The sequence below is a fragment of the Schistocerca americana genome, chromosome 2 (genome assembly GCF_021461395.2).
Source record: "Schistocerca americana isolate TAMUIC-IGC-003095 chromosome 2, iqSchAmer2.1, whole genome shotgun sequence".
NCBI lineage: Eukaryota > Metazoa > Arthropoda > Insecta > Orthoptera > Acrididae > Schistocerca > Schistocerca americana.
Genome location: NC_060120.1, coordinates 917717521 through 917729819, shown reverse-complemented (window position 1 = coordinate 917729819; position 12299 = coordinate 917717521). Strand labels below are relative to the sequence as shown.

Sequence of the window (12299 nt, the reverse complement as noted above, 5' to 3'; positions counted from 1 at the left end):
CCAAACCGTCATCGAACCCATCGTTCTACCATTCCTAGACCGGCAAGGGAACTTGCTGTTCCAACAGGACAATGCACGTCCGCATGTATCCCGTGCCACCCAACGTGCTCTAGAAGGTGTAAGTCAACTACCCTGGCCAGCAAGATCTCCGGATCTGTCCCCCATTGAGCATGTTTGGGACTGGATGAAGCGTCGTCTCACGCGGTCTGCACGTCCAGCACAAACGCTGGTCCAACTGAGGCGCCAGGTGGAAATGGCATGGCAAGCCGTTCCACAGGACTACATCCAGCATCTCTACGATCGTCTCCATGGGAGAATAGCAGCCTGCATTGCTGCGAAAGGTGGATATACACTGTACTAGTGCCGACATTGTGCATGCTCTGTTGCCTGTGTCTATGTGCCTGTGGTTCTGTCAGTGTGATCATGTGATGTATCTGACCCCAGGAATGTGTCAATAAAGTTTCCCCTTCCTGGGACAATGAATTCATGGTGTTCTTATTTCAATTTCCAGGAGTGTATGTGCACCACGCCTCTTCCATTTCAGCTCCGCTTCATCGCTTACGCCGTTAAGGTGTTCCGTTCGTCTGGACGACGGAATGCGAACGTGCCTTTCGCCAGTTGAAATCGCCGTTGCTTTCCAATACTTGCCTTACACCATTCGATCCCCGGCAGCCCCTTTTGTTGATGGTGGATGCATCGGATTTCGGGATCGGTGCTGTGCTTGCGCACAAAGATTGTTCGCACGATCGCCCTATTGCCTTTACGTCCAAATTGCTCTCGTCTGCACAAAGACATTATTCTCAGGTCAAGAAAGAAGCTTTGGCTCTCGTATTTGGTGTTACAAAGTTTCATGGTTTCTTGTATGGTTGTCACTTTACCATCATCATGGACCACAAACCTTTGACATCGCTTTTTCATCCGAACAAACCTGTACCTCCACGTACAGCGCAGAAATTCATTCGCTGGTCTATTTTCCTCTCGCAGTACCGCTACGATATCTTGTATCGGTCCACTGCTAAGCACGGAAACGCCGATGCGTTGTCCCGTTTGCCTGTTGCTGAGGATAGAGCATTCAGTTCCTCCGAACTTGCTTGCATGTTCATTGATTCGGAAACCGATGACGTGGTCGACTCGTTTCTGATTGATTTTCGTCGTGTAGCTACAGCCACAGCTGCCGACCCTGTCCTGGCTACCATTCTGCGTTTCGTTGCTACTCAATGGCCCTTGTCAAAGTCATGGATCGGGGATCCGTTGGTTTGCCGATTTTTTGCTCACAAGGAGAGACTATTTGTACGACGTGGTGTTTTGCTATTGCGTTCTGATAATGATCAGTCCAGGATCGTGGTCCCACGTTCGTTGCAGTCCTCTGTCTTACAGCTTCTCCACCAAGGACATTGGGGTATAGTGAGAACGAAACAACTTGCTCGTCAGCACTGTACTTGGTTCAGAATCGATGCCGCGATTACGGATATGTGCTCTTCTTGCATGGTGTGTGCCGAACAACAATCAGCACCACCGCGGAATTTTTTGCATGGCCGAAAGCCACTTCCCCTTGGCAATGCTTACACATCGATTTTGCTGGTCCATTCTGGAATGCTCGATGGTTGGTTGTGGTAGATTCATTCAGTAATTTTCCTTTTGTTGTCCGGATGTCTTCCACGACGTCATCTGCCACCATCCAAGCGTTATCAGCTATCTTTTGCATTGAAGGTCTTCCACAGACTATTGTTTCCGACAATGGCCCGCAATTCATGTCTGCAGAATTTCAGTCATTCTGCAAGGCCAATGGTATTCAACATCTGATGTCCGCGCCGTTTTCGCCACAGTCAAACGGTGCCGCTGAACGATTGGTCAGGACTTTCAAGTCACAGATGTTGAAGTTGAAAGAGTCGCATTCTCGGGAGGACGCGTTATTGCTCTTTTTGTCCTCGTATCACTCTCAGCCTCGAGATGGTCGCTCGCCAGCTGAGTTGCTTCACGGTCGCCCTCATCGAACCTTGATGTCTTTGCTACATCCGCCGCATCAGGTTCCTGTGCAGTGGCAGACACCTGCTTTTGCCCCAGGCGACGTTGTCTACTACCGCAACTATTGAGGTTCACGGCGTTGGCTCACAGGGCGCATTCTTCGCTGCCTCAGCTGCGCTATGTATCTGGTTTTGGGGGCCTCTGGTGAGGTGCGTCGGCATCTCAATCAGCTGCGCCTCTGTCATCGCACGGGATCTGCCGCTCCCCACCTGCTTTCAGCGACGGTGCCGTCCGGTCAGCGCCCTGGGGACCCATCTACTGGCTCGCCTCATCCCCAGGTGTTACCGACGCTGCCTTCCATTTTGCCCCATGGCAACGCGCCGCCGCCGCCTGTTCTCCCACCGGCGAAGCCCGCAGTAGACGCGTCGCTGCACCCGCCGCGCGCCTCCATGGGTCACGCGCCGCCGATCGCTTCCCGTGACCAGTTGTCCTCCGCCATGGAATTCTTGCCCGCTCCGGCCCATATGTCGTCTTCGCCCGTCGGGTGCCCCGGCTTGATGGAGGTCGACCCTTTGGCCCCTCCTGTCTCTCTGCGGGCGCATACACCGCATGTTGGCGTGCACCCTGAAGCAGGTTTTCAGGCGTTTCCTAGCTCCCCTCAGGCCGAATGGCAGGGTGCGGGTGGCACAGCCTCACCTGTTGTTAGGCTCCCCACCTCGTCGCATACGCCAACATGGGGTCCTCTCCACGGCGGGCAGAAGCCTTATACCACAACCGTCCGCCAATTTGCAGGGGAGGAATGAGGTGTCACTGCCAGACACCACACTTGCTAGGTGGTAGCCTTTAAATCGGCCGCGGTTCGTTAGTATACGTCGGACCCGCGTGTCGCCACTATCAGTGATTGCAGACCAAGCGCCGCCACACGGCAGGTCTAGAGAGACTTCCTAGCACTCGGCTTCAGTGGCCAGCCGACTTTGCTAGCGATGGTTCACTGACAAATTACGCTCTCATTTGCCGAGACGATAGTTAGCATAGCCTTCAGCTACGTCATTTGCTACGACCTAGCAAGGCGCCATTAGCAGTTACTATTGATGTTGTAAAACATGTACCGTCAAGAGCGATGTTCACCAATTGTGGATTAAAGTTAAATATTCCAGCAGCTACATATGTTCTTTGCTACTATAAAGTCCTTGTCCCGTTCCAGACCTCACGCCAGCCTGCGTGAGCTTAAATGCGTGCCTTTCGGCTTCCTCATAGTGGCTTGGCTGTCTTGCCAAGCCACAACATGTTACATTTTTAAACATTATAAAACTTGCTAAAACTGAAATCATTGAGAAATGTCGCTTCATTCTCTTCCTCCCTTTGTAGGCAATATCTTGGGCTACATTAATATATGAAACATTTTTAAACATTTTATGAAACAATTTTAAACATTATAAAACTTGCTAAAACTGAAATCATTGAGAAATGTTGCTTCATTCTCTTCCTCCCTTTGTAGGCAATATCTTGGGCTACATTAATATATGAAACTTTCATTATTATAATAAATATGTTCAGAAGGGAAAATATTTTAATGAAGAGCTTTAAAGAAAACATTTAAGACTTCTGATTTAATTGATGTTAATATGTATAGAGATATCTTTTGTTATTTGTTAAATGTATACTTTCTTCAGCTGGAAACAAATTATCAGCTTCTGTGTCACCCTTTTGAAAACTGGACTCAGAAGTAACTGGTGACAGAAACGTTAACAGTTATGCTGAGTCTTTCATGATTAAATATCACATAAATTAAGATATGATAGCCTATTTGCACAGTCACAAATTTTGTGCAACATACCTAGAATAGAACAGTTTTCTAAAGTGCACTCAATGTTCACCATCTATGTTGCTAGCTGATAGCTTGTTTCATACTATCTCCATTATTCCTTATTATACACTCATCACTCCAAGTAAAAAAAAGGCCAAGTCAACATCAACAAAGTGTACTCATAAATCAGAGCCACTCTTTACAATATTACAAATCAGGATGACCTGCAGTAATGTTCACATTATTACCAAAATATCATGTGATCAAATGAAATTTTTTGCCTAACAGTACCTTAGAGTGATCCAAAGGTAACAACAACATGAATGTTCGAAGGTGAAATCAATCAGTATCTCACACTTCAGTCAAAGAGAAGCACAGAGGAAGCTGCTTTTGATATCCACAATTACACTACCTACTACCTAAGATTTGTAGTCTAAGGAATTTGGAGGGGAGGACAGAGGTGCGGACTGAAAGAGAAAGAAAGAAAATGAAGTAAAATGGGCTGAGAAATGAGACAAGATTAGAGTGCTACTAACACTTTTTGCAGAAATATTGTGCTTCACTATTTGTTGTATTCCATACCAAATAGTGAAGTAAAAGGCTCGTATACTCCACCTTGCTCCGATGGTCTATGGAACAGAATCTTTGACTGATAATAAAATTGCACTTGGTCCTGGGTTTGAACTCACTGATTGCTTATATCTTCAATAAAATCATCAGCAATGGTGGCTCAATACATCCAAAGTAAGTGGTTACCCTCATTCTACCAATGGCCTTGTCCAAGAGGGCAGAGGAGCAGACAGAGTTTCAGGGAAACCTCTTGCCCATGGGGTGGAAAATTGCCCTAAAAGACGGAAGAATCAGCAATGATCAATGGAATTAGAATGCAGAAGGCAATGTCACCACTAGATTAAAGAAATATAATTTGTATCCACACAATATGTGGCCTGTAATTGAAAAAGTGTCATGATGATCTCCCCATTGGCAAAAGTTTCAAGATTAGTTCCCATTTTGTGTCTCAGGGAAGGGAGTGCCATGGAGGTGGTAAACATGAGAAAAAGATTAAAGAACCTATAAAGGGATAAGCTAGAAAATAAGAAAAGCAAAGTGGAATGGCTCAATCTAGATTTATTGGAGATCAGTGAAGAGAAATGGAAAGATGATAAGAATTTATTGTCAAAATAATATGGGGTAATATCAACAGCAACAGAAAATGGTACAATGGGAGTTGGTTTTGTTGTGGATAGGAAGGTAGGGCAGAGAGTGAGTTACTGTAAAGAGTGAGCTACTGTGGACATTTCAGTGATAGGCTTCTTCCCATCAGAATCAACAGCAAACATCAATAACATTAGTTCTGGTATACATTCCAAAATCACAGGCAGAAGATGAAGAGAAAAGGTATATGAGGACACTGAACAGGTGATCCAGTATGTACAGGGAGTTGATAGTCTAGTAACCATGGAGGATTGTAATGTGGTGCTAGGGAAAACAACAAAAGCCAGAGTTACAGGAGAATATGGGCTTCATGGTAGAAGTGAGAGAGAAGGAAGGCTCACTGAAATTTGCAATAAAGTTTAGTTAGTAACAGTGGACACACTGTTCAAAAATAGGTATACTTGGAAAAGGCTCAGAGACATGGGAAAATTCCACCTGGATTACATCACCCTCGACCGATGACCACGCTGTCTGGTCTCCTTCACCAACCAAACCTACATCACCATCAGACAAAGATTATGAAATCAATTACTGTATTGTAATAAGTACCCAGGAGCAAATACAGGGTCAGATCACAATTTAGTAATAATGAAGAATAGACTGAAATTTGAGAGAATTGTATGGAAGAATTAAAATGGAAGGAAATTTGAAACTGAGTAATGAGGAATGATGCATGTTTGATGCTCTCTAAGGCTGTGGTACAAAAATGTTCAAAGGAAGATGGGAATATAGCAGAATAAGTTATTTAGGAATTAAATAAATAAGAAGTGTAAGGAAACCAAGATAAAATGTCTGAAGGAAAAATGTGAAGAAACTGAAAAAGAAAAGCTCACCGGATGGACTGATTCATTATACAGAAAAGCCTTCATTGGAACTAAAAGCAAGGCTGTCAACATCAGGAGGTAAACTGGAATTCCACTGTTAATTGCGGAAGAGAGAACAAACTGGTGGAAAGAGTAAATTGAAGGCTTTTACAAAGCAAAGGTTGTGTCAAAGCAAGCTGGGATATTTTTCACTTCCCCTCTTGTTTTGCCATCTGCCTCCTTAAAATTCATTTTTTCAGTTTTAACTAATTACTATTAACATATGTGACTACAATCACCATTTTCATAAAAGAGAAAGGTTGTCCATCAGTTTTAAATAATATAAAACCAGATCTAATTTTGTGCTTAGTTTTATGTATGTAACTGAATTTCTTATTTATTTTGATTATTACTAGTTAGTATCTTTCATTATAAGATGAAATCAGTAATTGTTTTGTAACTTAAATTCTATTGTTGAGTTATAGACAAATATAAATTCTACACTAATTATAAACATTTGGAAGACGAAATGCTAGTATTCTTAGAGGATCTATTTGGCTCTATTCGAAAACATGTTAGCAAAACCAGCCCTTAATTAATTCCAAAGTAATTAACAGTTTTGTCAAAAGTATTGTTGGTATAACTATAAATATATTAATTACATGATTTAAACAAATAATTTGGCTTAACCCTTTTAGTAGAAGAAACTGTTAAAAAGAACCAATTTTTCGATTTATTCAGTTAATCGAACGACTTAAGTTTTAATTGTGATTTCTTTAAATTAAACATCAAACAATGTGTAGTTTCAGCACCTATTATTGTGATGATATTATATAAGAGCCCAATGTTTGATCCTGAGACAGTCAGTCCATGGCAGAGTTTCAAACGAGAAACCTCTATTTGTTAGAATGACAACAATGCTTCAACTTAATTGTGAAATATGTGCTACACAATTAGGCCATGTGTTAAAACAATGACAGTGTCTGCTCCGTATGTACCTTTCCTGTTCTTCAAGAACTGCAAACTTTGTGGTTAGGTTTTTACTGCTCGTAGATATTCATCAGTAAACTATTGTAGCAGTATTTGGATGTTCACCTGCAAACTATTAATGAGGCTTATGGAAAGTTCAAGCAATATAGCACTGGCCATATACAGGGTGGTCCATTGATAGTGACCGGGTCAAATATCTCACGAAATAAGCATAAAACGAAAAAACTACAAAGAACGAAACTCATCTAGCTTGAAGGAGGAAACCAGATGGCGCTATGGTTGACCCGCAAGATGGTGCTGCCATAGGTCAAATGGATATCAACTGCATTTCTTAAAATAGTAACCCCCATTTTTATTGCATATTCGTGTAGTACGTAAAGAAATATGAATGTCTTAGTTGGACCACTTTTTTCGCTTTGTGATAGATGGCGCTGTAATAGTCACACACGTATAAGTACATAGTATCACGTAACATTCCACCAGTGCAGATGGTATTTGCTTCGTGATACATTACCCGTGTTAAAATGGACCATTTACCAATTGCAGAAAAGGTCGATATCATGTTGATGTATGGCTATTGTGATCAAAATGCCCAACAGGTGTGTGCTATGTATGCTGCTCGGTATCCTGGATGACATCATCCAAGCGTCCAGACCGTTCGCCGGATAGTTACATTATTTAAGGAAACAGGACGTGTTCAGCCACATGTGAAATGTCAACCACGACCCGCGACAAATGATGATGCCCAAGTAGGTGTTTTAATTGCTGTCGCAGCTAATCCGCACATCAATAGCAGACAAATTGCGCGAGAATCGGGAATCTCAAAAACGTCGGTGTTGAGAATGTTACATCAACATCAATTGCACCCATGCACCAGGAATTGGATGGCAACAACTTTGAACGTCATGTACAGTTCTGTCACTGGGCACAAGAGAAATTACGGGACGCTGACAGATTTTTTGCACGCGTTCTATTTAGCGATGAAGCGTCATTCACCAACAGCGGTAATGTAAACCAGCATAATATGCACTACTGGGCAACAGAAAATCCACGATGGCTGCAACAAGTGGAACATCAGTGACCTTGGTGGGTTAATGTATGGTGTTGCATTATGGGATGAAGGATAATGGGCCCCATTTTATCGATGGCAATCTAAATGGTGCAATGTATGCTGCTTTCCTACATAATGTTCTACCGATGTTACTACAAGATGTTTCACTGCATGACAGAATGTTGATGTACTTCCAACATGATGGATGTCCAGCACATAGCTAGCGTGCGGTTGAAGCAGTATTGAATAGCATATTTCATGACAAGTGGATTGGTCGTCAAAGCACGTTCACTGGATCTGACATCCCTGGATTTCTTTCTGTGGGGAATGTTGAAGGATATTTGCTGTCATCATCTACTGGCAACGCCTGAGAACATGGGTCAGTGCATTGTCAATGCATGTGCGAACATTACGGAAGGCGAATTACTCACTGTTGAGAGGAATGTTGTTACATGTATTGCCAAATGCATTGAGGTTGATGGACATTATTTTGAGTATTTATTGCATTAATGTGGTATTTACCGGTAGTCACCCTGTAACAGCATGCGTTCTCAGAAATGATAAGTCCACAAAGGTACATGTATCACATTGGAACAACTGAAATAAAGTGTTCAAACATACCTACGTTCTGTATTTTAATTTAAAAACCCTACCTGTTACCAACTGTTCATCTAAAATTGTGAGCCATATGTTTGTGACTATTACAGAACCATCTATCACAAAGCGAAAAAAGTGGTCCAACTAAAACATTCATATTTCTTTGCGCACTACACGAATATGTAATAAAAAATGGGGGTTCCTAAATAAAAAATCACAGTTGATATCCGTTTGACCTATGGCAGCGCCATCTAGCGGGCCAACCATAGCGCCATCTGGTTTCCCCCTTCAAGCTAGACAAGTTTTGTTCCTTGTAGTTTTTTCATTTGATGCTTATTTTGTGAGATATTTGACCCAGTCATGATCAATGGACCACCCTGTATATATAACTGTGTATTATTGGGGGGTTGTGAAAAGTGAAAGTAAAAGACTGTGAAACGCAACTGTGCATCTGACGGCTACATCATTTACAGTAGACAGTAGTTACATTTCCACCCCCTATATTTTTCAGCCAGTACGTCAACACTGAGGACAACAAACGAAGAAGAATTAAAGTGGGCAAGCACCATCACAAGGTATTGTCTAATGACATGATAGATACAAAACAAAATGGGAGCTGAGATAAAAGACATTGTGAATCAAGTATAATTATAAGAGTTTAACTGAGCTTTGGAAGGACAGAATGTCAAATAAAGCAGAAAGAATAAGATAACATACCTTCAGGATTTCTACAAATGTTGGGGGAACTGGCAGCTAACTGTTTATTCATATTGGTGCTTACAATCTATGAAAGCGGAGACTTACAATGAGGCTTTCAGAAAAATACCATCCACATAATTCCGAAGATAGCAAGGCAGATAAATATAAGAATTATCACAATATAAATTTAACACCTAGCCAAGTTGTTGACAAGAATAATATACAGAAAAATAGAAAAGAAAACTGAAGAGCTATCAGATGATGATCAGTTTGGTTTTCAAAAAGCTAAAGGAAGCAGAAATTCATTTCTGATTCTGCACTTAATAATGGCAGCAACACTTATGAAAAATCAAGACATGATTATTGGATTTATTAACCCAGAAAAAGTGGGCGACTGAGTAAAATAAGGCAAGATGTTCAAAATTCTGAGAAAAGTAGGAGTAAGGTATAGGGAACTACATATAAGATACCATACCAGCAACTACAAGGCATACATTGCATTACTCAAAGTGCTGTGCTAAATAAACCATACCCTGAGCAGTGTCAATATAAGCAAAATGAGTCTATTCCTAATGCCTTGGAATATGCTGTTCATAGTTCTTGGTCTAGAGGTTAGCTTTGTTGCCTCTGGATCACGAGGTCCCGGGTTCGATTCCTGGTCGGTCGGGGATTTTCTCCACCTGGAGACTGGGTGTTTGTGTTGTCTTAATCATTTCATCATCATTCAGGAAAATTGTGAGACTTGACAGTGTAAAGATTAGGAATTTGTGCGGGTGTTGATAATCTTGTCATTGAGTCCCCCACAGACCAATATCATCACCATGGGAATATGCTGTATATCCACCTTTCAGTGCACTTCTAGTGTCCAAATCATTTGTCATTCATTTAAATTCCAGGCTTACAAGTGTTAGCCAATTGGCAGACATCATTTTTTGTCAATTTTATTATAGTTCAAAAACCTTCATGAGTGTGTGTACAACTCCCCAAAGCTTCACTACAGACTGGTGAACTGTATAGGCATGCATACAGGACAAACAAAGAAGCATTCCTTACATATATATGGAATTCCATTACCTTGGAAGCAAGATAACATGCTGAATGAAGCAAGGAGGACATAAAAAGCACACTACCAGAGGCAAAGAGAGCATTTGTGGACAAAGAAGTCTACTAACATCAAACATAAGACGTAATTTGAAGAAGAAATTGCAGAGAATGTATCTTAGGAGCACAGTATGTGTGGTAGTCGATCACGATCTGAGGGAACACCAGAAAAGCAGGGAATAGAAGTGTCTAAGATGTGATGATATAGAAGGATGTTGAAAACAAGATGTACTGATAAGCTAAGGAATGATGAGGTTCTCCACAGCATCAGGAAAGAAAGGAACATGCATAAAATACTAATACAAAAACAGTATGATAAGACATATGCTAAGCCATCAGAGAATAATGTCAATGGTACTAGAGGAAGTTGTAGAGAGTAAAAACTGCAGGGGAAGACAGAGATCGGAATATATGCAACAAACAGTTGACGATGTAGAGTTCAAGTGCTTTTCTGAGATGAAGAGGTTGGCACAAGAGAGGAATTCATGGTAGGCTGCATCAAACAAGACAAAAAAAATTCCTTAAATATTCCCATCCTTCCCCTAAACTACACATGCACATAATTTATATCCCATACAATTGATGCATCAGTTCATCACCTTTCCATTGTAATATGGGTTCATATTGCTACCATTCATTCTGAGCAGTACACATATTCAATAAAAATTGATGAGTATGGAAGGAAAATCAGTAAAGCCACTCATAAACATAATTTGTAGCTTCTGTGTCAATATCATGGCTATGGAACCTGCAGATCCACTTTTGGACTCTGTGTATCTTAACTAGAACTGATATCTCTGATATGTTACCCATCATGTATGTTTCATATTCTCAGAGATGGTGAAAATGTGTACACTAGAGTTGCCTCTGGGAGGATAAGGCCTTAATTTCCCATTCACTTTTTATTTCCCTAAGTTGCTTAAAGTCAGTTCTTAGTATTGACATTTTGTATATTCCATAAGAGTATAATGTTTTAATGGTTTGAGAAGCATATCTGTAGTAAGGAACTGCTTGATGATTACACACTGAAATAAAAAATTTAGTAACAATCTGATACAACAATTTCTTTTGATGAAGATTATTATTATGAAAAGTTATTTGGGACAGCTACTCTGAGCCCTGTCACATAGTTACTTTTATGAACTTTATATTTAGGAGTACATTGTTACTTACTAATGTAAGAGTTCAGAGCAGAAATTGCATCTGCTGAGAAACTTTTCACTGCTTCAAGTTTCATTGATGTTGCTAACGGTGCAGAGGTATATAAAGTATATGCAAATGCATCTACCTGTAACAAAAATTGAAGATAAATTATTACTTAAAATGCTGCACAGGGTAGCCATGCGGTCTGAGGCATCTTGCCACAGTTCGCAGGGCTCCCCCCATTGGAGGTTCGAGTTCTCCCTCAGGTCAGGCATGGAAGTGTGAGTGTAGTCCTTAGCATAAGTTTGTATAAGTTAAATTAAGTAGTGTGTAAGCCTAAGGACCAATGATCAGCGTTTTGGTCCTATAGGAACTTACCACAAAAATTACTTACAACGAAACATATCTATAAATACAGGTACTTTAGTTATACTGGTAAGTTTTATACTTGAACTGAACTAAAGACTTTTCCAATTAGTAACTACATGGAAGTTCATGTCATGAGTAGACTTAGTTTCTCTCATCTATTAAATATGTATGGGATTTGTACAATACAAACATACATAGAAATTAGTGGTTCCAATTTCCAAGCAAGTTATTTTTTATTAGCAATGTCACACATTTTATCAAAAAATAAAGAAAAAAAGAAACACAATTTAATTCTTGTCTGCTACATGAAACTATTGCATATTATTTGGCTAATCTAGTGCATTGCCTTTTGCATGGGCAGGAATACCTTTATATCCCACATCTGAATCCTACACTCAGCTGTCTTAACATAATTTGACTCATGTGATGAGTAGCCACTTGGGCAGGACTGCATAAATGTGGCACAAATTGTCATAGTCTTGGGGTCCTCATTATTATCAGCTACTCAGCAGTCATCATTAGTTTTAACTACTTTTGTTATTTGGTAGTAGTGGGTACT

At 40.9% G+C, this 12299-nt stretch overlaps 1 protein-coding gene across 1 annotated transcript in view; it reads right to left on the bottom strand.

Annotated features, from left to right (window-relative positions):
- LOC124595663 overlaps window positions 1–12299 on the bottom strand; it is a 172194-nt gene that overhangs the window by 60829 nt on the left and 99066 nt on the right. Inside the window, exon 9 of the mRNA XM_047134507.1 lies at window positions 11402–11516. Coding sequence (XP_046990463.1) covers window positions 11402–11516 — 115 coding nt within the window. The remainder of the gene's footprint in view (window positions 1–11401; window positions 11517–12299) is intronic.